Source organism: Salvia splendens, chromosome 12 (genome assembly GCF_004379255.2).
Source record: "Salvia splendens isolate huo1 chromosome 12, SspV2, whole genome shotgun sequence".
Lineage (NCBI taxonomy): Eukaryota > Viridiplantae > Streptophyta > Magnoliopsida > Lamiales > Lamiaceae > Salvia > Salvia splendens.
Window position 1 is genome coordinate 29,571,195 of NC_056043.1, and position 27,696 is coordinate 29,598,890.

Consider the following 27,696-nt stretch of genomic DNA (forward strand, 5'->3'; position numbering starts at 1 on the left):
GGTATACCATACTCGATATGCCATATTTTATTTTGGTATAATGTAAAAGTACAGTATACCGCAATACAATATGGTATACCGCATAGACGGTATGGTAACGATATCGGAAATAATCATACCGAATATTTGGTATACCGCAATGCAATATACCGGTAAGGTATAGGTATGACATTTTCTCATCCTGCAATTTGCGATACGGTATGCAGTATGACATCCTCGGTGCGGTATACTGTACCGTACCACCCCTAGTTATGCTTGTACATTTGATACTTATAGCCCAAGTTAATTGTAGTGGAACTAATTTACCATTAGTCCTCTATCTTCTAAACGAGTATGAGATTTTTGTCCAGGTTTGAAAATTGAAATTAGCGCAGGAACTCGGAAAAGGTTAGTAGTAGATGCTATACAAATTTTCTGAATATTTGTTTACAATCACGAGGTATGAGTAGATAAATTTATTTGGGATTCTCTGGTAGTCGATTAGTTTCGAATAGGTGGTTGTTTATAAGATTTCTTGTTGTTTGATCAATTTGGAGTTGGTACACATACTCAGCGCCTGCTGCTTAACCAAATCTTATAAATCGGAAGAATTTGAATCAACGATGAGCTATAAGAATGATTATTAGAAAATGGCACGAATATGTACAGTGTAGCCACCATACCTTGCAGAATGGAAAATGCGGCAGCTTCTCTTTTCACTTTCACTTCGCGCCTCTTCAATGACAATTACACTAGGGTTGTGCAAGGATAGAAGGGTGAATATGTCAATTAAATGAGAGTGGATAGATCTTTCAAAAATTGTATGCCTTGAACATTGAGATCTTCCCCAATTTTTGGATTTTTAGCATACATAGCTGAATTATCTGTTGTAAGCAATTGCTGATGCGTTGCATTTCTGTTGATTTGATCTTTGTTCTGGATGCAAGAGGTGATTCCGAATAATGAACAGGGGATTGATTTCTGAAAACCTGCCTTTCATCTCATGATTTGGCGAATTCAAGTCAAAATGCTGTGTGATTTTCTGCTATCTGTATCTCAGGAATTGACTTATTTCCATATCTTCAAGCTTCTATGCAGCAAAAACTTTAATTTCTTAGTTTGTTTTTCTTTGCTCGAGTGTGGCATCATTGATCTGAGTTTGCTATTCATTGATAATGGTCATTTTTCCACACTAGGTATGCAGGGGAATGTCTTTGTTTGTGTGTGTCTAGTTGTTGCATGATTGAACTTGCAACTGAAATCCAAGGTAGATTGATGACAGAGGAAGATGATGATGCACCAAAATTTGATTGGAATAGAAAACTACCATTGCTTAGGATGCTGTTATTTGCTCACGTATCCTGTCATTGATCGAGACATCGAGTCCTAGGTTTTTTATCGCGCTTGTTTAAGTATGCAGGGAAGTGGTGTTGTTTGCATGTTTTGCTGCTCTTTTTATATATTTTGACACTTTGACTGTGTTTTTTTGTTGCATTACGCACTATTAAATCATTACATTATTGAACTTGCAACAGAATTCCATATCTAGACTGATGGCAAAGGAAGAAAGTGATCCATCAAAATTGGAGTGGAAATATTTGCAAGAGCCAGTTGCCAGGGATCTTGCCAGTGATCCTAAAGGAGTTTCAGCACAGAAAAGGGTCCCAAAAAAGATGAGGGAGATTCCTGAGTTTTATTTCCTTCCCCGCAGATCTCTTTTATTTAACCTGACATTCTATGGAGCGTGTATCGCTGGTGGGATTGGTGCTGGCATGCTCGTTGAAAAATGGATTAATAAGAAAGTCGCAGGTAATAGATCCCCCTCAGTTTATCACCTGAATGCCCTTATTGGTTGTTTGGATTGCAAAACATATACGCATAGGTACATTTAGAATTTCATATTTTGCCAAGTTGAGTGCAACTTTGTGTTGTTTTAATGTTGTTACAGAAGATGGAGGTGTGATCTACGAATTTGACAAGTGAAAAGGTCGATAGTTTGGCGACAACTGAGAACTGGTTTTCATATTTTTTTGTGAATGTTCGGTTTAGAGATCTGTCTAAACAGTTGACATTTTGCTCTGGATGAGTGGAGTTCCTCAATAATCATTGGGTACTTTGCTGATCCCTCATACTCTTTTAGCTCTCCTTTTGCATGTCTTCCTGAAAACACCTTATATCTGTTTTTTTTTTCCAGCATTAGCACTAGTATTTTAGTTGGTTAGAAGAGAGGAGAAAGAAAAAAGTAAATAAATGTCCTCTCGACTTCAATAGGAGACAAGCGAAAGGGGGAAGATATAGGTATAATGTTGGAAAAAATAATGACATAGACTATGGGGATTTTTTTTATTAGGTGAGTAATACAGAAGCAAATAGGGCATGGAATATGCAAAGAATCCCTCCTATCATTGTGCAGTTTCACAGTAAGCCAATGAATGCAAGTTTTGAACTCTATTGTTCTGTGTATTACTAGAGAGTAAAATATACTAAATATTACTTCTAGCTTTTGGAAGAAGACTTTTTCATTGATATGTTTTTGCACTATTTTTGCACTTTCTTACTTCATTTTTTTCTCTCCTGTAAAAATATTGTAAAATATTTATAGATTGTCGCAAATTATTTATTTTCTTTGAAAAAATAGTAGGGGTAATAAATAATTATACTTAAATATATAGGGAAATGTTAAATATATATACTTAACATAGTTATCAAATCATTAATCAGGCTAAATAAAACAAATTAATAGTGTAAGACATCATTCATTTCATTATTCAACCTAAAAAGAACCTTGTGATTGACAAAAATTGCTACTACTACTATTTTATTTTTGTATACGTGATGTTAAAATAATGGAGAAGAGAGGGGAAAGAGAAATAATAAAGGAAGAAGGATTAATAATTTAGATGGACTAAAACAATTTTTAAAATATTGGAAAATGGCAAAATAATCTAAAGATAATACAAAAAATTGGAACACCATTGTCGGAGAAATTTTTTCGCAATTCACTTTAACATAAATCGTATTTAGAAAAACAGTTCACTAAATCGCATCTAGAAAAGATGTTACTCCCAATGTTCCCTCGTACTTGAGACAAAATTTTCGGCACAAAAATTTAAGAAATGAATGTTTAGTGTGTTAAATAAATAGATAAAAAAGTATGAGAGAGAGAGAGAGAAAAAAAATAGAGATAAAAAAGTAGAAAGTGAATAAAGTAAGAAAAAGTAAAATAATAATGAGAAAAAGTATTATGAAATATAGGAATGACTCAACTATGAGAGAACGGAAGGAATATGTGCAAACTGTTTCTGAAAAATTAAACAATACAATGGTGGAACTTATGGCCAGAGATTCAAATGAATTTTTTTTGTTATCGTTTATTTGATTTTCATATAGAATCATAATAAAACGAATCAATTGCCATAAAAAAGTCAAACTCAAAACTGTAAAATCTATGATAATAAAACGAATCAATTGCAATAAAAAAAGTACTATAAAAACTGTACTCCCTCCCCTCCGTCCATGGTAATAGAGTCATTTTTCTATTTTAGAAAGGTACAAGTTAATTGAGTAATTTTTATTTTTGGCAAAAAATAATTCTTTCTAGTACTTTATTTTCTCTTCATCTCACTTATTTTATTTTTTTCTTACTTTTTCAATCTTCATTTAACGCACTATTATTAAAGTCTTTCTCGAAAAGATATGACTCAATTAATGAGTAAAATTTAAGTGGACTCAACTCTTCTCCCCACCCGCCGGACCGGACCGGACCGGACCGGACCACTCGAGCGATCCAGTCTCCAAATTTCAACAAATACTCAAGCCGAAGACTTGTTTGTTGAAATGATTGAGAGAGAAAATAGAGAGACATGGCTTATGCTGCATTGATTTCTCTAAAGCATACGATTCAGCGCTTTACAGATCTGCCAATCACAAAATCACCATATGAGGAGCTGATACTGTTAGAGTCCACCCTCAGAAAACTGGATGATAACTGCAACAGCAACATTAATAGGCGTGCGATTAATGAATTGGATGCTCAAATAAGAGATGCAGCTTGTAAACTAGAAGTTGCGCTTGAATCTTATCACAGCGACAGCGTCGAGGCTCGCCTTCAGATACCCCTGGTTGACTTGAAGGGCGTGGAGCAAGAGATCCTTTCGTTTGTGAAGAGCGCGAAGAATTTGGGAGATAATTACAACAGAGTCCTAGATATCCCGTTGCCTATTGAAGAAGAAGACAACGCCGTTCTGCCAAAAGAAGATGTTGATTGCAAAGAGTCAACGACTGTCTATTTATCCGACCAACTCGAAAAAATCATCATTGAGTTTCTTGATTTGCAGTCGAGGCTCAAAATCGTGTCCATATTTGGAATGGCTGGCATTGGGAAGACTCATCTTGCTAGCAAAATTTATGAGGATGGAAGAATTACTGGAGAATACGATGTACGAGTATGGGCAAGCATAGGTCCAAAATTTTATATCAAGAAGATTTTGGCGGACATCGCTGCTCAAGTTATTGGTAATAATCCTAGAAATGTATACATGGAAGAAGATAAGAATACATTAGCCGATCTCGTATATAAAAAATTGTCCGGTCAGAGGTATTTCATTGTCTTGGATGATATATGGAGCACGGGTGCCTGGGATCACTTGAAGAGTCTCTTTCCAATCGAGCAAAATGGTAGTCGAATCTTGCTGACAACGAGGCTAGAGGAAGTAGCTAAATATCCCACTTCATCTAGCAACGTTTACCAGTTGCGTTTTTTGAACAATGAAGAGAGTTGGGAGTTGCTTTGGAAGAATGTCTTTGATAATGGATGTTTCCCTGATGAGCTCGAGGAAGCTGGAAGGAAGATTGCGGAGAATTGTGAAGGTCTTCCTCTTCTCATCCTCGCAGTGGCCAGAATCCTTCGTGGCCATGACAAGACAGAGCAGTTCTGGAACGAGGTAGTAAACAAAAAAACTCCTGTTTTTCTGGATGCATATGATAGCATTTCAAAGCAGCTATTACTGAGCTATGAGTACTTGCCCCAATATTTGAAAGCATGTTTTCTATATATAGCTGTTTTCCCACAATATTTCAAAGTTCATGTTGCCAAGCTCATTAACTTGTGGGCTGTAGAGGATTTTATTGAACCGTCTCAAAATTTAGAAGATTTTGCTAAGGAATGTCTCAAGAGGCTTGTCTCCCTAAGTCTTATTATCATCTGCAGTCAGAGTATTAGCTACGGAATCAAATCTTGCAAGCTCCACTCTGCGTATTGGCACGTGGCTGTTAAAGAAGCTAGGAAGACCATGTTTTTCCATGTCTTAAATAAGGGGGAAGATGGGAATCATGTCGAAAACCACCGTCGCTTGTGCGTCCAAAATAACATTTTGTTTGCCATAAAAGAAGTGTGTGGCTCTATGGCAGCCACTTGGAAAACTCGTTCTCTCTTGTGTACCGGTGAAGATCATCAATATCAAGTTCCGGTGTGTTTGAATTTGATGTTGCTCAAGGTGTTGGATGCTCTTACAATCCGTTACTATGAGTTCCCAACAGAGGTGCTGAAACTGATCGAGTTACGGTACCTTGCCCTGACAGTGCATGGGGAACTCCCTCCTTTTTTATCCAATCTTCAGAACATTCAGAACTTGATTGTCCGTCGCTATCATAATATCAAGGTGCTAACAAATTCCAGTCGATTTCCTGAGGAGAAAGACTCTGTGCAAGAACATCAGAGCATCCAACCCTCTAGAAATTTCACGGGTTTGCCAATGGAGATCTGGGATATGCAAGAACTGAGGCATCTTTGGATCATGGGAAGCAAACTACCAGATCCAAGTGACGGGGCAAAGCTACAAAACCTCTTGACATTCCATGCTGATGCTCATTGTTGTACCAAGGATGTTTTCAGAGGCATCTCTAAACTGAAGAAACTTAGAATGAAAATCGAGTTAGAGCCTGATGCTGTTGAAACCTTGAATTGCTTAGAGCATATCTCCATTCTCGATGAATTGGAGTCACTTAAATGTGTTGTTGCAAATCCTCAACTAAGGTCTCAAGTTGAGCTCTCATATTTGCCTCAATGTCTAAAAAAGTTGAGCTTGAATGGCTTAGGATATTGTTGGGAGTCCATGAGTGTAATTGGTTCGTTGCCACAACTTGAAGTGCTCAAGGTGCAATGCTCTGCCTTTCAAGGTCCAGAATGGAAAACAAAAGTTGAAGAATTCCCAAGACTCGAATTTCTGTTACTTGAAGATATTGATCTGGTGCACTGGAGGACTGATGATGATGATGAGTGGCTGCCGTGTCTGCAGCGCCTAATCATTCGGAACTGCTACAAATTGAAGGTGATACCTTCTCAAGTTGGATATATTGATGTTTTGAAAACGATAGAGGTAGTTGACTGCAGCCCTTCACTTGTGGCTTCTGCCCTGCAAATAAAAGAGAAAGAAGAGGAATATGGAAATTTTTATCTTCAAGTTATGATCAGTTCATCATGGAAACTTTGAACACTGCCTGGTCAGCAAAATGGCTGCCAGATCCTTGAAAGGTACGTTTTCCTTCAGTTTGATTAATATTGCAAAAGCAAGTGAAATCAGATAGCCTTCTTTGTTTTGAATCGCAGCCTGTTATGATTAGCGCACAAGACTTACACACACTTGAGTCGATCACACACACTCACAGCAATATGAAAAACTCACACCTTGTTGCAGAGAACACACTAGAATTAGAAGTAGTGAAGAAGATGGTTTCTTGGAGAAAAACTGATTCTCTTTTATTGATTTTTAACACTCTTTCTCTCTTAATCTACATACATGAGTAACCGAGCTATTTAAAGCTCATACAATGAGTAGCAAATGCTACTAACTGAATGAAAACAAGAAACAAGAACCAAGAGCTGTCAACTGCTCTATCTAACAAACTAACTAACTTCCAACGGCATTTTACACTCCTTCCCTTCTCTAGCTCCACCTCTTTGCACCATATCTTGAATTTTGTGAATGTCTCTGATTTCTCTTTCAGTATATATACCCACAATTTTCTAGTGTAATCAACAATGATAGAAAGTATCTGATAGAAAGTATCTCCCACCACCAATTGAACTTATAGGTGAAAGGCCCCAGAGATCACTATGTATATAGTCTAGAGGGGCTGTGGATGAGTGAATACCTGTTGCATAGGGAGTTTTCTTTGCCTTTCCAAGGATTCACTGCTCAAATGGATCCATTTTGTTGAATTCTCCAGGAATTAGGCCTTTCTTGATAAGTTCTTTCATACTCCCTTCAGCTGGATGGCCCAGCCTCATGTGCCACAACCTCAAGGACTCTTCTGAAACCGCATTGCTCTCTCCATCAACAGCCTTTGCATTTAAATAGTAAAGAACATGCTCTCTGTCAGCCTCCATCATCACTACACTCCCAGATTTCACAAATAGCTTTCCCTGACTTAGCAATATGGTGAACCCTTTCTGCTCCAGCATTCCCAGTGATATGAGATTCCTTTTTACTTCAGGAATAAACCTCACTCCAGTCAGGATCTTCATAGAGCCATCTTGTAGGTATAGCTTCACCTTCCCTATCCCTCTGATCTGGCAAACATGGTTGTTGCCTAGAAGCACAATGCCTGATGCTTCTTGAAGATCATGGAACCAGCCTTTGTTAGGGCACATATGGAAACTGCACCCTGAGTCCATAATCCACCTTTGACTGACCCCTATGTCACTGACATTCATGAGTTGGGCTGGAGGGTCTGCACTCTCCACACAATCAGGGGTGTTTTGGCCCTCAGATGTCTGCTTCCTCTTCTATGCATAGCAATCCTTCTTCAAGTGCCCTGGTTTCTTGCACCAATGGCAAGATCTGGTTTCCTACTGAGCATCAGAGCTTGAGGGCTTTGAATCCTCAAACTTCTTTTTGAATTTCTACTTCTTGAACTTCTTGACATTCAAGGCCTCTGCAGCTTGAACATTAGAGCTTGCAGAGCCTCTGCTAGTTGTTTTCTGGAGCTCTTTGGCCATCAAGGCTGAGTACACCTCTGCATAGGTTATTGGCTTGTCCCTGCCATAGATGATCGCATCACTCAACTGATCATAAGAACTAGGCAAGGCATTTAATGTAAGAATTGCCTTGTCTTCATCAGAAACCTTGACATCTACAGAGCCCAGATCATCAATGATCTTGATGAACTCCTCTAGTTGCTCTATGATTGACCTTTCTCCAGAAAAACTATAGGCATATAGCCTCTTCTTCAGATACAGCCTGTTAGCCAGAGATTTGGCCAAGTAAACTTCATCCAATTTCTCCAAGATTTCCACTGCAGTCTTGGCTTCTTGAACATCCCTCAACACCTTGTCTCCAAGGCACAGGATCACTGCAGAATGTGCCTTGAGTTGCATCTCCTCCAGCTTTGCCTGGGATTTGTCATCAACAGGAGCCTTTCCCTTCTCAGGTGGAGGTGCAAGGACTGCAGCCAAGCCTTGCTGGATCGGAACTGCCTTCATCTTCATTTTCCACAGGCCATAATCATTCTTGCCTATGAACTTCTCTGCATCTAGCCTTGCTGCCATCTTGGAGACTGTTTTGAGCTTCTCTCTACTTGGTCTCGTCTTCCCACAGACGGCGCCACTTGTTATGATTAGCACACAAGACTTGCACACACTTGAGTTGATCACACACACTCACAGCAATATGAAAAACTCACACCTCATTGCAGAGAACACACTAGAATTAGTAGTGAAGATGGTTTCTTGGAGAAAAACTGATTCTCTTTTATTGGTTTTTAACACTCTCTCTCTTAATCTACATACATGAGTAACCGAGCTATTTAAAGCTCATACAATGAGTAGCAACTGCTATTAACCGAATGAAAACAAGAAACAAGAACCAAGAGTTGTCAACTGCTCTATCTAACAAACTAACTAACTTCCAACGGCTAGTTTCTCAATGCTTCTTCTTCTCTTCTTCAGCCTTTAACTCCTCTTCTTTCTTCTTCTTCTTCTTACAACTGAATGAGCACTCCTTTTATTACACAGCCAGTCTCTGAGTCCTTGAGCAGAGACTGAAGATTATTTGTTGTTGCAGATATTGTGCAGTAAACAAGACAAAGTAATGTGAACCATTCTTCAACAACCGCCAACGCCAAGAGTCATTTTCAGTCTCATGATGATGATTTTCTGAAAGAAGAGAAGTTTGTATTAGTTGCACTCTCTATGGTGGAATGTCTTCCCCCCCCCCCCCCTTCCTTATCAATTTATCGCATCTTATTTGTATGTGTTTCTAAGAAGTGTACGTGTGTTATGTTTGTGAAATTGTAATAGACCACTTCTCTTGAATGTCAGATATCGCTTTGGTTTTATGATCACACGCCTTGCCCTTTTCTTTTGTGACTCTATTGTCATCGGTACTGTGATGTATGTCAACAAATTTCGATCAGTAATGGATGAATCAGTAGTGGTGTTGTTGGTGTTAGGGCAGCAGGGAGTACTACTGAAGTTCAGTGAGCTGATGCAGATTTTCTACTTGAGGGTTTTTTAGTTAGCTTGGTGGTTATGAATATAAAAATAGCTAGGCCTGATCACTCTTTACATAACAAGGTGTATAGTAATTTCATTCATTTTTGTACGAGGGAATATAGAGAGAGACAACAGAAAGGGAGATTAGGGGTGTAGTCAGTAGTGAAAGTTCTTGTCCTAAGTTTCTGTAGGATATTGCATTCTCTTGAGACTCTTTTTATGACAGTAAATATTCTTAGTTTTTACAATGAAAATAGATTTACAAAAAAAAAGACAGCTCGGGAATATAAAACAAATGGTTACTGTATAAGTATTACAACTCTGGAGTTTTAACACAATAAAAAGACGAATCAAGCAATCTTCATCCATAGGCATTCAAGTATGCTCTCTTTGACCTCTCTGGAACAATTTGCAAGAAATGCCTCTAGAGAATTCAAAATTAAGTTGAAAGAATTCCAGACCTTTTTAGCAAGAACAAAGGTGATATTATTCCTCATGCGGTAAAATGGAAAGCTTGAATCGACCCACAACATTGCCAAGCAGCTCTATCTTTTCTTGTATTTCCATGGCCGACTCAGCTGCTTGTTTACAATGAAATAACTCCAACTTCAGAAAACTCGGCACATCAGCGAGCTCAGATGGAATTTGTTCAAGACTTTGACAGTGCATAAGCTGAAGGTGTCTGAGTACGGGGAAGTGATGGCCAGAAGCTAACCAAGTCTTCAAATTTGTACGTCCAATATGCAACACTTTAAGGCGGCCAAATCCTCCATCAGTAACCTCCCATACCTCTCCCATGAAGGCTTTATCTTTCAGCTTTAACACCTCCAGCCTTTCAAGCGATCCTAAGACAGACATATGGCACCAATCAAGAGAAGTCCTCGACAATGTTAGGACCTTCAAATAAGGAGGAAATTTAGTGGGTGGAGGAAGGCTACACAGCTGGATTTCTGAAGCTGGAATTGAAAACACATCATTTAGTAGTTTCAGCTTCTCAAGATTGTACAGCTTCCGCATACTGTCCAATGATCCGTTCTTGCCATCAAGAAGCAAGCCTATCTTCCCACGAATGCCTAGTTTCTTCAAATCACGGACACTATCTAAAACCTCCTTAGTGCAGCTTTCAGGTGAAAGAGTTCCAAGTGTGTGAATCTTTGCACCAGCTGTGACACAATCTGTACTAGACTTGGGCAAAGCAGCTGAAGCCTTTGTCTTAAAATGCCTTAATTGAATCATACTGAAAATGTCTGCTCTAACCTCAAGGGTTCGAGAACTTGTGTCAACTAATAGAGTCTCTATGTTCCGAAGCTGGGAAAAAGCTGAAGGAAGAACCTCCAATTTGAAAGATAGGACCACATACTTCAAATGATTCAGCTTGAATAGATTACGAGGAAGTTTATTAGTGAAATTGATGGGCTCAACGTCTAAAACTCTGAGTAGCTTGAAACCTTTGGAAATGGATGAAAGATCTTTCTTAGGCATCTCCATTTCATCTCTAGAGGAGCAAACAAACGAACGGACACTTGGACCATGAGATCTCCTAGAAAAGAAATCTAAGGCATTGGAATGAATGCATAGACGCCGAAACTTGAGTTCCTCATAGACTGGAGGTTGAAAGCCTCCATCACTAGACATCACAATTTGTTTTGAGAAACCTTCCCTTCTAGCTTCACTTGTACAAAAGTCACGAATCATGTCATGAATGATGCAAGTTTTAACTTTACCATCGAGCTTAAACTTTTCAGCTCTAACCAATTTCCTCTCAATGAGCTCTTCTAAATAGTTTTCTGCAGTTTCCTCTGGGCTGACACCAATCTTTTTTTGTATAAACCCTTCTGCTATCCACAGTCGAATCAATTTCCAAACAGAAATCTCAAAGTCCTCCGGAAACATTCCAAAATAAAGAAAACACTCTCGCAAGTGATAAGGCAAATTCTCATAACTCAACACTATGATTCTTACCAGACGTTCCACTGGATCTTGATTACCAATGATGTCCAAGCCATACCAAATTTTTCTCCAGGCAGTTTTCATCGCATCCTTATCAGTTGAAAGCTGTTTAACAAGAATGCCTCCTATTAACACTATTGCAAGCGGATGTCCATCACATCTCTCTGAAATTAGTCTTCCTTCAAATTCCAGCTCTGGAGGGAACTCTTGCCCACGGAAAGCTTCCAACTGGAGAAGCGAATAGCTGTCCTTTTGATTTAAGAAACGCATGAAATGGAGATATTTCCCTAGACAAACATATGCACCAACATCTCTGAAGCGGCTTGTAATCAAGACTTTACCCATTTTGGTGGTCTTGGGCAATGCAACTCGGAGTTTTTCCCAATCCTGACATGTCCATATATCATCCACGACTAGCAAGAACTTCTCCTTCTCCAGATAACCAGCCACTAAGTATGCTAACGCTTCGCTGGTTTTGCTTTTCATATCCTCAGTGAGAATGGTGAACTCTTTTAGAATCTCAAGGAAGATCTCCTTCTCAGTGAACTCTTGAGAAGCATAAACCCATATGCGTGTAGGGAACATAGACCGGATCTTTGGATCATGAAAAATCTTCCCTGCCAATATCGTTTTGCCAAGGCCGGCCACTCCAACAATGGAAATCACTTCAACCTCTTTAGATTCTTCTGCGAGATATCCCCTCAATTTTTCTGTCTCTTTTTCTAAACCCAACACCACATTCGTTTCCTTTATAGGGCTTTCCTGATTGATGGATTCTCAAAGTTAGAAAGCCAAACAAGTGCCTTTGTTTCAAATACTAGTTTCTGTCCACAATATACGCAATACTTCTCGTTAAGTATATACCATAACCAAAAAGTGAAAGGACAATTTCAGCGTATGAAAATTAACATCTACCATAATTGTGAAGAGGTATGTGCATCTTTGTTTTCAAGATAAAAATGAATATTCGGACGTAAATGGATCCATGATGTATACACAAATTGCAGTACGTTATGCAGTTATGCTAATTTTGTCAAGAAGACAAAAATATCATATTAACAGCTTAATCAACAATAATAACCATATTTGAGTTTAAAATACTTTTAATTTCCATACATGTTGTACATGTAAAATTTTCAGTTTCACTATGCTACATAGTTGAGATGGAGACGTAAAAGTTTTAATAAATCAATTGTCTCGCCTTCACAATATTTATATCGCATTACACTTCATTTCCATATACCTTGATTTTCCTTTCCGTGCAATGCACGAAAAATATTAGATTCATACAAAATTTAATAGGAGTATTAGGATTTAGTTTTCCACTTTTCTAAAAAGAGGCTCCTCATTATTTAAATACTTATTCAGAACCAAAATTATCACGGTGTCCAATTATGATAATGAATACTAATAAGTAATACTGTAGTATTTAAGTTTCAATCATCAGTACTCTATTTGTCACTTGTGATTACATGATACTATCATACTTCTCCTACATTTTTTTTGAAAGGGAACTTTCCTACAATTTGTTAAGATTGCTACATCATAATGTTAGGATTCAAATTTCAATTCTTTACTTTTGGAATTAGTTTATACAAATAGGTTGCAATGATTCAAAATTCTAACATAGAGAAAATACACTAACTATTTACATTTCTTCCTGAAAATAGACTAAGTAAACATGAAAACCATTACAACCAATTTTCGTTTAGCCATATTGATTAATTTTAACGGTGTAGACTGTGTCCCAAGATGAAGTACCTAAACGCTAAAATCAAGTACAAGATCGAGTTATCCCAATCCAACAACATATAATGAAACTAAACTTTTGCCTAATCCACAAGTACTTTGAGAAAAAAATGTCTAATCTAATCCAACAAATCTAACTTGTATAAGAACAATTAGTAAATCAAATAATCAAATAAATAAATAAATAAAGAATTAGAAGAAGGAATTAATGAATTACCTCTTCAGCGTGAAATTTGGTCCTGCTATTTTCTTTGTAGATAGCACGGATCTTTTTGAGGAGATCGTGGACGATGTTGACGATGTTGGGGCGGATGACGCAATTGTCGATGATATCTTCCGTTTTATAAACGGCGTAGCGAATTTGGCGGATCAGCTCCTTAAGCGTCTCGTCGTTCCGCCTCAGCTTTAGGGCATCACTGGGAATAGCTTTGAAGAGGAGGAGATGCTTCTCCAGCTTGTCCACCAGATTGGCGGCGCCCTCAATCAGATGGGTGTGTTGGACCAGCAGCTGCTTCAGCTTTTCTAGCAACAATTCAACTGCTGCGTCCGCCATCGCTCCAACTCTCTCAGCTATTCTCTTGCTTTCTGATATTTCATTACTACTACTGTGATTGTTAAAAAATCGATGAGCACCATTAATTATTTAGGAGTCAATAACATGGAGTGCTTCGCATCTTCCTTAATTATTTACTTTATCTAAGATTAGTTAAATTAATAAATATTGGCCCTAATATCAACAACTTCTTAATTTTAATATTTCTAGTGTTTCTTACTTGGAGAAATAAAATAAGTCACTTATTCTTTGAAGAATCATCTAAATCAGGTTTAATTTCCTATTTTTAAATGCTCAATCTACATATTCATATGTGTTTTCTGCATATTTGTACGTCTTCTAAGTTCAAATTGAATCAATTCACTTAATCTCATAAATAGGTCACTTATTCTTTCAAAAATCATCTAAATAAGAATAAGGTTTAATTTCCTATTTTTAATATATATGTATATTAAATGCTCAATCTACATATTCATATGTGTTTTCTGCATATTTGTAAATTGTACGTGTTCTAAGTTCAAATTAAATCGATTCACCAAATCTCATAAATAGATTTTTTTTATAAATTTATTTAAGAGTAATGGCCAAAATTGGCCCCGAACATATGCATATTTTATCATTTTGGTCCTAAACATTATCTTTTGAATTTTTTGGTCCTGGACATTTCAAATCGGATCACAATTGGTCCTCCGTTAACAATTCCGTTAATATTTAACGGTCAACGATTTTAATCACAAATTTGACCAACTTAAACAATTTTTAAGTATTTAATCATCAAAATTATTATTTTTAAATAAAATCATAAATAATTTAATTATTTAAAAATTATTTAAGTTGTAATAAATAATTTATGATTTTTTTATGATAAACACAATTTTGACCAACTTAAATAATTTTTTATTATTTAATCATCAAAATTATTTTTTTTAAATAAAATCATAAATAATTTAATTATTTAAAAATTGTTTAAGTTGTAATAAATAATTTAATTATTTAAAAATTATTTAATTATTTCTAATAAATAATTTATGATTTTATTTAAAAAAATAATTTTTATGATTAAATAATTAAAAATTGTTTAAGTTGGTCAAAATTGTGATTAAAATCGTTGACCGTTAAATATTAACGGAATTGTTGACGGAGGACCAATTGTGATCCGATTTGAAATGTCCAGGACCAAAAAATTCAAAAGATAAAGTTTAGGACCAAAATGATAAAATGGGCATATGTTCAGGACCAATTTTGGCATTTACTCTTTATTTAAATAAGTTAGTAGATTATGAGTAGAATTGGTTGGTGGAACGTGGGGTCTACTTATCATTTATGGTTAAAGTGAAATGTGATTCTTATTGTGGGACGGGCCGAAATAGAAAAATGTGTCACTTATTGTAGGACGGGGGTAGTAAATGATAACAAAATTGTACTACCTCCATCTATTATTTATAGTTCCATTTTGAATCGAAATGAGTTTTAAGAAATTATTTAATTTTGTGAAGAAAAATGAGAAAATGAGTTAGTGGAATATGGATTCAATTTTATATAATGATTTTATAATAAATGTGTGTGTAAAGATTTAGGTGAATGATGAGGTCCAATTACTTAAAATAAAATAAAAAGATAAATGAAACTTTAAATTGCAAACACCCTGAAATGAATCATACCTGAAATTGACCAGCTGGGATATCCTAACTTTCGCTTTCTACGCAGAGATGTGGATTGATTTTGGTTTTAGGATAGTTCTCAATATTTTGCATTTATCTCTTCCTTTTGTTCATTTAGATTCTAAATTAGTTTTGATAGCATGGAGGATCCCGACTTTTGAGACCTTCAGTTTGTCGTTTCTTATTCTTGTCTTAGATCCTAGTCACTTTTAGGTTGGGATCATGTTTTTGAACGTTATATTTTTAATTTATTCATGAGTTAGGGGTCTGACTAAACCCCTACCCATACTAAATGTCTTTGATTAAAAAAAATTAGTGTTGATTTTTGAATTGTAATTATGGATGCCATTACTTCTCGATTATCTCTCTTTCTCTTTCTCTTTCTCTTTCTCTTGATTTTATTTGTTTGGTTTTAGCGGAGTGGGTTCTTTTTTTTTTGGAGTGGTTAAGGGCATCAGCAGTGGGGCGCCCTAAGGCGGGCCCTAAGGCGCGCCACGTCATCAGTTTTATCCTCCTTCCCCCCCACCTGCAGTGGGGCGCCCTAAAGCGCCCTATGGCGCGCCACATCATCATTTTATTGTTTTGTTTAATTAATTTAAATGTTTTCAAATAACAAGTAACGAGTAAATAAAAAACGTCTAAATAACAAATAGCGACGCATTAATTAAAAAAAATTACACCATTCAACTTACAAAAAAAAACAACTAAGTCGGTGCAATTCCCAACTTCCGACGCAGCTCATCGATTAAGGCCCGGAGATATTCGGCTTCGTCAGGGTCGGTACACTTCTTGAGGGCCTTGTGCGTGTGCAATAACGTCCTCGCCATCGACGCTGTTGCCAACGACTCAAACGCGGTGGCCGTCTAGGTCGGGAGCGTTTCCGGGAACGGAGATGGGTTTGTAGCGGTCGAGGATGAGGTCGCGGCCGCCTTCCCCTTGGCCTTCGCAGCCTTGATGCCGGGAGGACACCGGTGTGCCGGAACTCCCTTCATCCACGTACGTCCGGTTGAGGTCAACCGGGTGATTGCCGCTGCCGCTGCTCGTGTAATCACCAGCTTCGGTGGTCTTCGTCCTCTTCGGCGCACCAGTGTGCAGAATTCCACCTTGGAACTTCTGCTTGTCCCTCAAGAGCGCCCAGATGGCCTCGTGCTTGAAGTCGCCGTACATCGACCGGTACGACAACAGCGCTTTAGCGCGCACGTCGCTCAAGCTCTCGCCGCTCCCCTGTGCCCGCGTGAACTTCTCGAACTCCGCCGCGTACAAGTTCACTTGCTTCTTCACTTGATCCCAGTGCTTGCGGAGTTGCTCACGTTTGTGTCTGTACGCGGTCGGAGGCTTGGCCTCATTGTAGAGGCCGGCGATGCGCTCCCAGTACGCGACCTGCCCGTGGTTGTTCGCGAAAATCGGATCTTCCGATATATCTACCCAACACCGGGCCAAAATGAGGGTTTCGTCGTCGGTGTAGTTCGTACGGCCGGAGGCGTACTCATCGCAATTTCCGGGAGGCGGCAACTTCTGCGCCCGCTGCCGCTTCCGCTTCTTTTTGGCTGGGGCGGAAGCGGTCGCGGCGGGTTTGGGATCGGCCGCTGCGGCGTCACGGCGGGAGGGAGCGCTTGGTCGGTTTGGAGACGGCTCTATGTCAGACAACCCGTACGATTCCGTACTGAAATCGGGATCGTACTGGGTGTCGGCGTCGAACGAACGATATTCGCCGGGTTCTGTACCCGGCCAACGCGCCTCTCCGCTAAATATAGGACTATTGGGACTTGAATACATTTCGTAGTAATTATGTAAATGTAATAAGTTTCGAAAGTAAAATCGTGAAATGAAATTACAAATGAACTCTATTTATAAAAAAACGAAACCGCGTGCCATCGTCCGCGTCGATCGTCTGCATAGCCCACAGTGGGCCGGACGATGGCGCGGACGATGGCCTATCGTCCGCGGCCATCATCCGCGTAGGCCGCAATGGGGCGGACGATGGCACAGACGATGGGCATCGTCCGCTCTATACTCCGCGTCCTACTAAGGGCGCGACGATCGTCCGCGGCCTATGTCACGCACCCGCAATGGGGCGGACGATGGCGGGCGCGGACGATGCGCGCCATCGGGCTTGCCATCGTCCTCCCTAGGGGTGGGTAGGTACGGTATACCTTACCGAAACCACCATACCGTATACCTTACCTTAAATACGGTATGCGAAAAAATCATACCTTTACCTTACCAAAGTTTTCGGTATACCGAACTTCGGTATACCTTATTTTCGGTATGACGAATTTCCATACTGATACCGTACCTCATTTTCGGTATATCATACCGAAGTTCGGTATACCTGACTTTCAACATCAATTAAAATAGAAAATTAGAGTTTTTAGAATATTATTTATATTTTATAATTTAAAAAATAAATTAAATATAATTTATTCATAATTATATTTATATTTCACAATAGATTTTATAATTTAAAAATATAAAAAATATATTTTATATATAATTGTGTTTATATTTTTGTGGTATATACCTTAGTTTACGGTATATACCTTAATTTACGGTATAGACCGAATTTCGGTATACAGCGGTATACCGCGGTATTTGAAAATCCATACCGTTACCTTACCGAAATTTTTCGGTAAGGTATCATACCGTACCGAAAGTCACGGTATACCAAAAATTCGGTATTTTCGATATTTTTTCGGTACGATAAGGCCGGTATTTCGATATTTCGGTATTTTTCCCCAGCCCTAGTCACTCCTCCCCATTGCGGATGGCCTAATGGGTTGTAATACTCCAACTTGCTAAAATAGCTATCATATTTTCAAATTTCACTTTTTATTTATTCCAAAAAGATATCATATTTTCTAGTATTTCAAAAAAAATAAACATGAATTACTATACTTAATTATATTTTCTCTCTCCTCATTATTAATTTTTCCAAATAATAGAATAATAAAACCTTTCATCTCGATCCAAACAAACACTAAACAATTTCTTAAAAGTTGGGAGCCTTTCATCTTGTTTAATTTAATAACGTATGTTTTAAATAATCTCATCCAAAGCCAAACAGCAGACATATTTCTTATCGAAAATTCGAAGATCGTAGTACTTCAAAAATTCATTTCCCATAACCTTCTAAATAGTAAAAACCATATTTAATTTTTGGATCACATGAAACAATGGCTGCCTACTCTGCCGTGACTGTTTTCCGGCAGACACTGGAGCAGCTGCTGGATTCCGACCAGTTTCCTCCTCATGTTTCTAAGACTCAAATCGTATCCCTCCATGAAAACGTCTGCTCCTTGCAATCCTCTCTCGATAAAATCCCCTTCGCTCCTAAAGTAAAGAGAGAGAAAATGAAGGATCTGCAAAACAGAATCAGAGAAGCCATCTACGCAGCTCAAGACGAGGTTGACTATTGGATCAGAGGCAATTCGCCACATGGATCCGATGAAAACACCATGAAGAAGCTCGAAGAAGACATAAAACTGGTGGAAAAAGATGCGGTGGAGATGGAGCGGGAGACTAGAAACGACGGGGATCTGTTCCGAGAGAGTTCCCCTCAGCCTCGGTTCAATTTCAGCAGCAAAGACAAGATCGTGGGACAGGAGGAAGACTTCAAAGTGGTGAGCGAGCGGTTGGAGTCGGGCGAGAAAGCGCGTGTAGTGATTCCCATCACCGGGCTGCCTGGCATCGGTAAAACTGCTCTTGTCAGAAGTATCTACGACGATATAGAGACGAGGAAGCAGTTCAATATTCGAGCTTGGATTACAGTGTCACAAGATGTCAACTACCAAGAGATGTTCTCCAATATCTTGAGCTCTATGGAGAGCAAGAACTACCGAGCAGGGCACTACGCCTTTGTGGCCGACGAGCAGATCTTGCTCCTACGCCTGTATCAGGAGCTTTCCAATCTCAGGTTTCTAATCGTCGTGGATGATGTCTGGGACACTAATGTTTGGGGTCGGCTGGAGATGGCCTTTCCTGATAACAAAAACGGGAGTCGGATTCTTCTCACAACCAGGATTCTGGAGGTGGCTCGTTCAGTCAGTAGATATGGATTTATTCATCATATGAAGCCACTGGGTCCGGAACACAGCTGGGAGTTGCTGTGTTATAGGGTATTTGGTGATAAACTTGAAGACTATGAGGATGACATTACAAAAGCCTGCCCTGCTCATTTAAAGGATATTGGAAGGAGAATCGCAGAGAAGTGTAATGGTCTTCCTCTGTCAATTATGGTGGTTGGGGGACTCCTCCTTCAGGAGAGAGCAAACTTAGAGTACTGGAAAAGGATTGAAGAAGATACTGTTGGTGCTGCTGCAGTTGGTGATGATTCTTACATGGAGATCTTATCCCTCAGTTACAATAACATGCCTGCTTATCTCAAACCCTGTTTCCTATACATGGTAGCATTCCCAGAAGAAGCTGGGATACGTGTCTCTAAACTCATCAAACTTTGGGTTGCTGAAGGCTTCTTTCCAAAACCATCACTTCCCACACAAACCATGGAACTTGTGGCGCACAAAGCCTTGGAGGATCTTATAGACAGAAATCTCATTTCAATTAGCGAGAAAAGTTCCAATGGTGGAATCAAAGTTTGTTGGATGCACGATATTTTACGGGAAATGGCTGAGATAGAAGCCAGAAAAGAGAAGTTTTTCCATTGCAGGAAGAAGTATGATCAGGGACTAGAAGAAGGTACCAAGTTCCAGAGGCGCGTGTCCGTTCACAAAAACCTTCTCATGAGCCTCGAAGATGTTTACGAGACCACAAAAACAATCACATCTGCACGCACTCTTCTCTACGTAGGGCCCCATCACCACCACCCCTTGCCTTTCTGTTTAACTTTCGATCTTCTCAGAGTGTTGGATGCCTTCACAGTCTACTTTGTTGAGTTTCCTGATGAATTTCTTCAACTTGTTCATTTGACATATCTTTCTCTTACCTACAATGACGAAATTCCTCCAGAGATATCCCTACTCCAGAAACTCCAAGTTCTCATGGTCCAACGAAAACCCAAGCTCATATTCGTGGGTGTATCGTTCTTGCCTGATGAAATCTGGGAGATGCCGGAGTTGAGGCATCTGTGGTTTACGGAGACTGATTTTCCACCTCTTCCATCTGCTCCTCGAGGCGACATATATATGCTTTTCAACCTCCAAACTCTTGCAAGTGTCAATGCTGCTTATTTTACTGATGAAATCCTTGGCAACATACCTAACTTGAGGAAATTGGCAATGTGGATTGAAGTGCCGGATAAGATCGGTTTCAATGTTGCCAAGCTGAGTAAGCTCGAGCATTTCAAGCTCATCGTGCTTAAACCGATCCCTGGAAAAGGGATCGAAGTTGAGGCAGAGAACTTCTTCCCCAGAACACTTAAAAGAGTGACTCTGAGTGGCACTGGACTTCCATGGGAATACATGGAATTCTTGGCTAAGGAATTGAAGGATCTTCAAGTGCTGAAGCTCAAGGAGGTGGCTTTCCATGGAGACGAGTGGTGCCCCGACTATGAGTTTAAGCAATTGAAGTACCTATTGATTGAATACTTGCATTTCAAAACCTGGGAAGCCACATATGAGATTTTTCCGCGCCTGCAACGGCTCATTGTGAGACATTGCTATGAGTTGGAGGAGATTCCTCAAGATATTGGATATGTTGGAGCCCTTGAGATGATGGAGCTGGTGGACTGCAGCCCTCAAGCTGTGGATTCTGCAGAGCAGATTATTGATGAGCAGAAAAACTTCGGGAACAATGGCTTTGAAGGTCGCATCTTTTCTTCATGGGAATAAATACTATTATGCAGCTTCCTATATTATGTTTTAATTATCTGGATTGTGTGTGTTTGAGTTCTACGTGCAGCAGTGTTCACTCTTAAATACTTCTGATTGATTCTTTACCAAAAAAAAAAGAGAATTAGAGGTTGTAATGCATCGAAAATATATTTGAGAAAGAAGATAACATAATTTCGTTGATGTTATGTACAAGAACTTTAGACTAGATAAATAAATATGGAAAAAATTAATTAAATTTGAACATGATTGATTGGTGAATATCCCTTTGAACACTCCCTCAAGTTAAAGTAACAAGGTTTATGTTACGGCTGCACCAGAATCACAGGTAACAGAGCACGACATCAATGGAGACATGGCTGAGCCATGCCCAACACCCACGACAGAGACAATTCAGAGTGAGGAAGAACCAGCGCCCGTCGACGAGCTGGAGAATCAGTCGGAGGTGGACACGGTGAGGAAGCTGAGGCCAAGGAGAGCAATCAAGCAGCCGGAGCGCTATCAGGACTTCGTCTCCAAATAGCTCACCAGCTGTTCGACAGATTGCCTGAAAGAGCCCGAGTTTTATTTGTTATTTTAGTTAATTATTTTATTGTATTTTTTGACTTTCCTTATTTCGGATTATTTTTGCGTCGAGCGTTAAAAGCTCCATCGGGTTTTCTTTGTTGGTTCTTTCCCGATGTTTAGGATTAGGTCGAACCAACCCTAGGGTTTTAGTCTTATAAATAGGGCTATTCATTAATTATCGTTCCCCAATTAATGAAGAATTATTTTGCCCACAAACTTGTGCAACACTCAATTGAAACTTACGCTGCCGACGGAGAGACTCTCCGCGCCAGCTCGTGAATCAGCCGCCGACCCCATCGTTCGGGGCGCCGGATTGGTCGTGTTGTGTACGTAGAAGGCAGGAATCTTCGTTAAGAGAATTGTGCTCTTAACAACTGGTGCTTCATCTCGAACTCATGGATTCAATTGAAGGAGGACAGCGCTCCCCACCGTTCTTGACCGGGGGGAACGCGCAAGAACTATCATTGGGGCCACAGCGACGACAGCAAGTAGAATACCGCCGTGACCCTGGCGGACGCCCTCGCCCTCCGCCGAGGGGGGATCCGCCTGCCGACGCGCCTCAGGGTCCAGCCACGGGCGCGATCGATCCGCTCACTCAGGGTTTCGATCGGATCATGGCCAGGTTTGATCAGTTGGAGGTCCGCGTAGGGAGCCTGGAGTTTCCATCGTATCGCGATGCCGAACATCATGATGAGGATTACGATTCAGATGATCATGAATACGCGGAGTACAGGGACGACGATGGGAGACCGCGTGTCTCGAACCCTCGGCACCGCCCACTAGGGTTTCGTGACAGGAGAGGTGCGAGGGGTGGGCGACGGGGTGGAGCCTCGCGTCGAGAGGATTGGAGGAGACGGGGTGAATGGCCCAGCGAAGGAGTTGGTGATACTAGACTCGTGCCGTATCAACCTCGACGACCCTCAAATTGGGACCCACCAGCGGCACGACAGGAGGGGTGGCGCGATAATCGTCGCCGCACATCTTGTTGGGATCCCCCGATTACTAGGGATCGTCCACAATATCAATACGGATCAGACTCGCATCACGGGGTCAAAATGCGAGCACCACACTTTGACGGATCAGACGCCACAAACTGGATTTCTCGAGTGGAGTATTATTTTGAGCACATCATGATGCCTGACGAGGATCGCCTCCACTACGTGGTAATGTTATTCGATCCACCGGCTGCGGAATGGATATTCAATTACAGAAACAACAACCGATACGTTACTTGGGGCGAATTTTTGGAGGATGTCCGCCACAGGTTTGATCCGCAGAGTTTCCGGAATTATATTGGCCCGTTGGCCAAACTGGTGCAGACGGGAACCGTGGCAGAGTATCACGACACATTTGAGAAGTATTTGAATCGGGTGGAGGGAGTCCCGGATTACATCTTACTTCCCGTGTTCATCGAGGGCCTTAAAATGCCCATTCAGGAGAAAGTAGAGCTGCAGCAACCGCAGTCGTTGGCCGAGGCCATGGCGCTGGCCTTGCGTTTGGCCGCAAATCAGGAACATCGATACCAACAGTCGTCGTCGCAGAAACGACAGTGGCCTTCCAAAGATACTCGTCAGCCGACGCTACCTTCATCTGCGCCGACTGGCAGCTCCTCCCAGGTGCAGAAAACGAGCCAACAACCCTTGGAGAAGGAGCATCCTCGCTTTACTCCGATCCGTGTGTCTAATGCTGAGAAATCGGAGCGTTCGCGGAAGGGATTATGTTGGCATTGTCCGGAGAAGTACACGCCTGGCCACGTGTGTGCGGCCAGATTGTTGTGTTATGTGGGGGATGATGAATGGGAGGAATCGGGTCAGGGACATGACGACCAGCCGCAAGATGAGGAATTAATTACAGAAGATATCTCCCACCTTCATTCTCTTACGGGAGGAAATCGCTCGATCCCTTTCCAGGTGGTCGGGGAACTCGGGGTCACAGAAGTGCGAATTTTGATCGACACAGGGAGCACGCACAATTTTCTCCACTCCCGCTTCGCAGAGAATCTACAGCTGCAATTATCGCGCATCCGGCCTTTCCGGGTGTACGTAGGGAATGGGGCTTCACTCATTTGTTCCCACATCTCTAGGCGGACGAAATTGTCAATACAGGGGACTGAATTCTTGACGGATTTGCATATCCTCGATGTTCATGGTTGGGATGTGATACTCGGCATGGACTGGCTGGAGTCGCTAGGCCGGATATCTGCGGACTTCGTCGGCAAGACACTGGAATTCCAACGAGATAACAGGTCGGTCCTCATACAGGGTCGTAGACCGAGCCCACGACAGATATCGCTGCATTCCTTGGCCCAGCTAGCGTCGTTTTCATCGACCCATGAATTCTATGAAATCGTCGCCTTGGACCCGGCCGACGCGACGTCTTCCGGATCAGCCACTGAACCAGACTTTCCCTCGGATATCCCGGTTGATTGTCGCCAGGTTCTTGAAACCCATAAGGGTGTGTTTGATCTACCAATCGGTATGCCTCCACCTAGGCAATTCGACCACCGAATACACCTACTCCCGGGCACGAAGCCGGTCAATGTTAGACCGTACCGCTATCCGTACTTCCAAAAGAATGAAATCGAGCGGCAAGTGAAGGAAATGTTGTCCCAAGGCATAATCCAGAGAAGTCAGAGTCCTTTCTCCTCACCGGTGCTGCTAATTCGAAAAAAGGATGGTTCTTTTCGGTTCTGCATTGATTACCGAGCCGTTAATTTGGCAACGGTCCCTGATCAATTCCCTATCCCCACCGCGGACGAACTCTTTGATGAATTGGGAAGGGCGAAGTTCTTCACCAAGCTGGACTTACGATCAGGCTACCATCAAATCAGAATGCATGCGGACGATATTTTTAAAACAGCTTTCCGTACTCATGACGGGCATTTTGAGTTTTTGGTGATGCCATTCGGGCTTACAAATGCCCCGTCTACTTTCCAAGCGGCGATGAACAATATTTTCCAACCTCTTCTGCGACGATACGTCATTGTGTTCTTTGATGACATCTTGATCTACAGCCCCACGTTGGAGTCCCACTGCGAACACTTGTCCATGGTACTATCGATCCTTAGCGCAAATCATTTTTATGTCAAATTGTCTAAGTGTTCGTTTTGCTGCACTACTGTTGAGTACTTGGGGCACTTGATTACAGGCGGCACCTTGAAGGCTGACCCTCGAAAGATAGAAGCAATGACTGCTTGGCCACATCCACGGAATGTTAAACAACTCCGCGGATTCTTGGGGTTAACAGGTTACTACAGACGATTCGTCGCAAACTATGCCATGATCGCGGCTCCGCTTACGGAATTACTTAAGAAAGATGCCTTTGTGTGGACCCAGGCAGCGACCGAAGCATTCATAGCGTTAAAATCAGCCATGACATCGACCCCGGTGTTACGACTCCCGGACTTCACCAAAACTTTTTATGTCGAAACGGATGCCTCGGATGTGGGGATCGGAGCGGTATTGATTCAGGAGGGCCACCCAATTGCCTATTTCAGTCGCAAGTTGGGCCCGCGTCGCAGAGTCGCCTCGACTTACCATAAGGAGCTCTATGCTATCGTGGAGGCTGTCCAGAAATGGAGGCAGTATCTATTGGGCAGGGAATTTGTTATTCGAAGCGATCAGAAGAGTTTAAAGGAGCTACTTCAACAAGTTGTCCAAACTCCAAATCAACAATTGTATGTACGGAAGTTGATGGGGTACAATTTCCGTATCGAGTATAAGAAGGGAGCATTGAACCGAGCAGCGGATGCGCTGTCTCGACGCGAGGACACGGAGCAGCCGCGACAGGATCCGGTTGCGAGGGACGAGTTGTCCGAGGACGAGGGGGATCCGTTGGCGGATGCAGCGTGTCTAACCGCGATCGCCCACCCTATCCCGAAGCTGATGGAGACCTTGAGACATGAAACAGGTTCCCTACCTGACTTGGTGGATCTCACGGCAGAAATTAAATCTGGGAAAGCACCTGCTCAATTCTCTTTCGTGGATGGTTTTATATATTTTAACAGAAGATTAGTTGTGAGCCGGTCCTCCAAATTGAAACGAGTATTGCTGGAGGAGCATCATTGTACGCCCATGGCGGGCCACCCCGGGCACGAGCGCACCTTCCGACTATTGTCAGCAGGATTTTATTGGACTAAGATGAGGAAGGAAGTCCGAGACTTTGTTAAGGCGTGCGCGGTGTGTCAGTCCACTAAGTATTCGACGCAGAAACCTGCAGGCCTTCTACAACCGTTGCCCGTACCATCGCAGGTTTGGGACGATGTATCAATGGACTTTATCACGGGTCTCCCACAGTCACGCGGATACACAACGATTATGGTGGTGATTGACAGACTTTCGAAGTACGGCCACTTCGCGGCCCTTCCTACGCGATTCGACGCCCTCCGAGTGGCCCATTTGTTCGTGAACACGGTGGTTCGCCACCATGGTTTTCCAAAGACATTGGTCTCAGACAGGGACTCGGTATTTCTTAATGCAATTTGGGAGGAGATTCTGCGACTTAGTGGGACAAAATTGAATTTCACCACCGCCTATCACCCCCAGTCGGATGGCCAAACGGAGATTCGCAACAAAGGCCTGGAGCAATATCTACGAGCATTCACTTCGGATAGACCGTCTACTTGGTCGAATTTTCTCCCTTGGGCGGAGTTAGCTCTCAATTGCTTCCACCACGCTGGCCTCGGCACCTCCCCTTTTAAGGCGTTGTATGGACGGGAGCCCCCATTGTTGGTGGCAGCTGCTCCGTCAGCAAACACTCCCCCCAATGTAGTAGAATTGATTAAGCAGAGGGGGGAGCTACTCATTGAGTTGCGTAACAATCTAGCTCGCGCGCAGCAACGGATGACTGAGGCAGCAAATAAGCATAGGCGCCACGTTGAATATGAAGTAGGGGATTTTGTGTGGTTGAAATTGCAGCCATATCGCCAACATTCCGTCGCGAAACCCATATCCGCTAAACTTGCTAAACGTTTCTACGGACCATTCGAGGTGGTGAAGCGGATAGGTCCAGTCGCGTACAAGCTTCGTTTGCCTGAGGGGAGTCGCATTCACGACGTATTCCACGTGAGTCTCCTTCGCGCATTCGTGAAGGACGATCCGATCGTCCCTCTCCCAGAGAAGTTTGTCGGCAATAGACCCGTCGCCCATCCAGTGGCGATACTTGACTCTAGAATATTATGGCATCAGGGAGCAGCAGTGGAACACGTCTTGGTTCGATGGTCGGACGGGTCGGATTCACCGTCTTGGGAGCCGTTGGAGGTAATGCTGAAACGGTACCCTACACTCTCCCTTGAGGACAAGGAGGTTTCTAAGGAGGGGGGAGTTGTTACGGCTGCACCAGAATCACAGGTAACAGAGCACGACATCAATGGAGACATGGCTGAGCCATGCCCAACACCCACGACAGAGACAATTCAGAGTGAGGAAGAACCAGCGCCCGTCGACGAGCTGGAGAATCAGTCGGAGGTGGACACGGTGAGGAAGCTGAGGCCAAGGAGAGCAATCAAGCAGCCGGAGCGCTATCAGGACTTCGTCTCCAAATAGCTCACCAGCTGTTCGACAGATTGCCTGAAAGAGCCCGAGTTTTATTTGTTATTTTAGTTAATTATTTTATTGTATTTTTTGACTTTCCTTATTTCGGATTATTTTTGCGTCGAGCGTTAAAAGCTCCATCGGGTTTTCTTTGTTGGTTCTTTCCCGATGTTTAGGATTAGGTCGAACCAACCCTAGGGTTTTAGTCTTATAAATAGGGCTATTCATTAATTATCGTTCCCCAATTAATGAAGAATTATTTTGCCCACAAACTTGTGCAACACTCAATTGAAACTTACGCTGCCGACGGAGAGACTCTCCGCGCCAGCTCGTGAATCAGCCGCCGACCCCATCGTTCGGGGCGCCGGATTGGTCGTGTTGTGTACGTAGAAGGCAGGAATCTTCGTTAAGAGAATTGTGCTCTTAA

The 27,696-nt window shown here is 41.6% G+C and overlaps 4 protein-coding genes across 4 annotated transcripts; 3 read left to right on the plus strand and 1 right to left on the minus strand.

The window, feature by feature from the left end:
• Window positions 1-299: 299 nt before the first annotated feature.
• Window positions 300-2,103, plus strand: LOC121758999. The gene is made up of 3 exons (XM_042154482.1): window positions 300-387; window positions 1,515-1,788; window positions 1,928-2,103. Exons 2-3 carry the CDS (start codon window positions 1,533-1,535, stop codon window positions 1,960-1,962), a joined length of 291 nt encoding a protein of 96 aa, XP_042010416.1. The 5' UTR covers window positions 300-387; window positions 1,515-1,532; the 3' UTR covers window positions 1,963-2,103.
• Window positions 2,104-3,735: 1,632 nt separating this feature from the next.
• Window positions 3,736-9,321, plus strand: LOC121758992 (putative late blight resistance protein homolog R1A-10). Its single transcript, XM_042154476.1, has 2 exons — window positions 3,736-6,511; window positions 9,042-9,321. The coding sequence occupies exon 1, from the start codon at window positions 3,843-3,845 to the stop codon at window positions 6,468-6,470; it is 2,628 nt and encodes an 875-aa protein (XP_042010410.1). The 5' UTR covers window positions 3,736-3,842; the 3' UTR covers window positions 6,471-6,511; window positions 9,042-9,321.
• A 346-nt stretch (window positions 9,322-9,667) lies between these two features.
• Window positions 9,668-13,810, minus strand: LOC121758994 (disease resistance protein RPP8-like). The gene is made up of 2 exons (XM_042154478.1): window positions 13,389-13,810; window positions 9,668-12,184 (listed from the first exon to the last, which is right to left on the minus strand). Exons 1-2 carry the CDS (start codon window positions 13,722-13,724, stop codon window positions 9,959-9,961), a joined length of 2,562 nt encoding a protein of 853 aa, XP_042010412.1. The 5' UTR covers window positions 13,725-13,810; the 3' UTR covers window positions 9,668-9,958.
• Window positions 13,811-18,441: 4,631 nt separating this feature from the next.
• Window positions 18,442-22,024, plus strand: LOC121758989 (putative late blight resistance protein homolog R1A-3). Its single transcript, XM_042154473.1, has 2 exons — window positions 18,442-21,145; window positions 21,492-22,024. The coding sequence occupies exons 1-2, from the start codon at window positions 18,559-18,561 to the stop codon at window positions 21,692-21,694; spliced, it is 2,790 nt and encodes a 929-aa protein (XP_042010407.1). The 5' UTR covers window positions 18,442-18,558; the 3' UTR covers window positions 21,695-22,024.
• Window positions 22,025-27,696: the final 5,672 nt, after the last annotated feature.

Excerpts from the sequence above, each read along its gene's own strand:
- LOC121758999 (XM_042154482.1), top strand. The coding sequence starts at position 1,533 with ATGGCAAAGGAAGAAAGTGATCCATCAAAATTGGAGTGGAAATATTTG. Across the intron at positions 1,789-1,927 it reads GATTAATAAGAAAGTCGCAG|AAGATGGAGGTGTGATCTAC; the intron begins GTAATAGATCCC and ends ATGTTGTTACAG.
- LOC121758992 (XM_042154476.1), top strand. The coding sequence starts at position 3,843 with ATGGCTTATGCTGCATTGATTTCTCTAAAGCATACGATTCAGCGCTTT.
- LOC121758994 (XM_042154478.1), bottom strand. The coding sequence starts at position 13,724 with ATGGCGGACGCAGCAGTTGAATTGTTGCTAGAAAAGCTGAAGCAGCTG. Across the intron at positions 12,185-13,388 it reads CCAAATTTCACGCTGAAGAG|GAAAGCCCTATAAAGGAAAC; the intron begins GTAATTCATTAA and ends TCCATCAATCAG.
- LOC121758989 (XM_042154473.1), top strand. The coding sequence starts at position 18,559 with ATGGCTGCCTACTCTGCCGTGACTGTTTTCCGGCAGACACTGGAGCAG. Across the intron at positions 21,146-21,491 it reads CGGGAACAATGGCTTTGAAG|AATCACAGGTAACAGAGCAC; the intron begins GTCGCATCTTTT and ends CGGCTGCACCAG.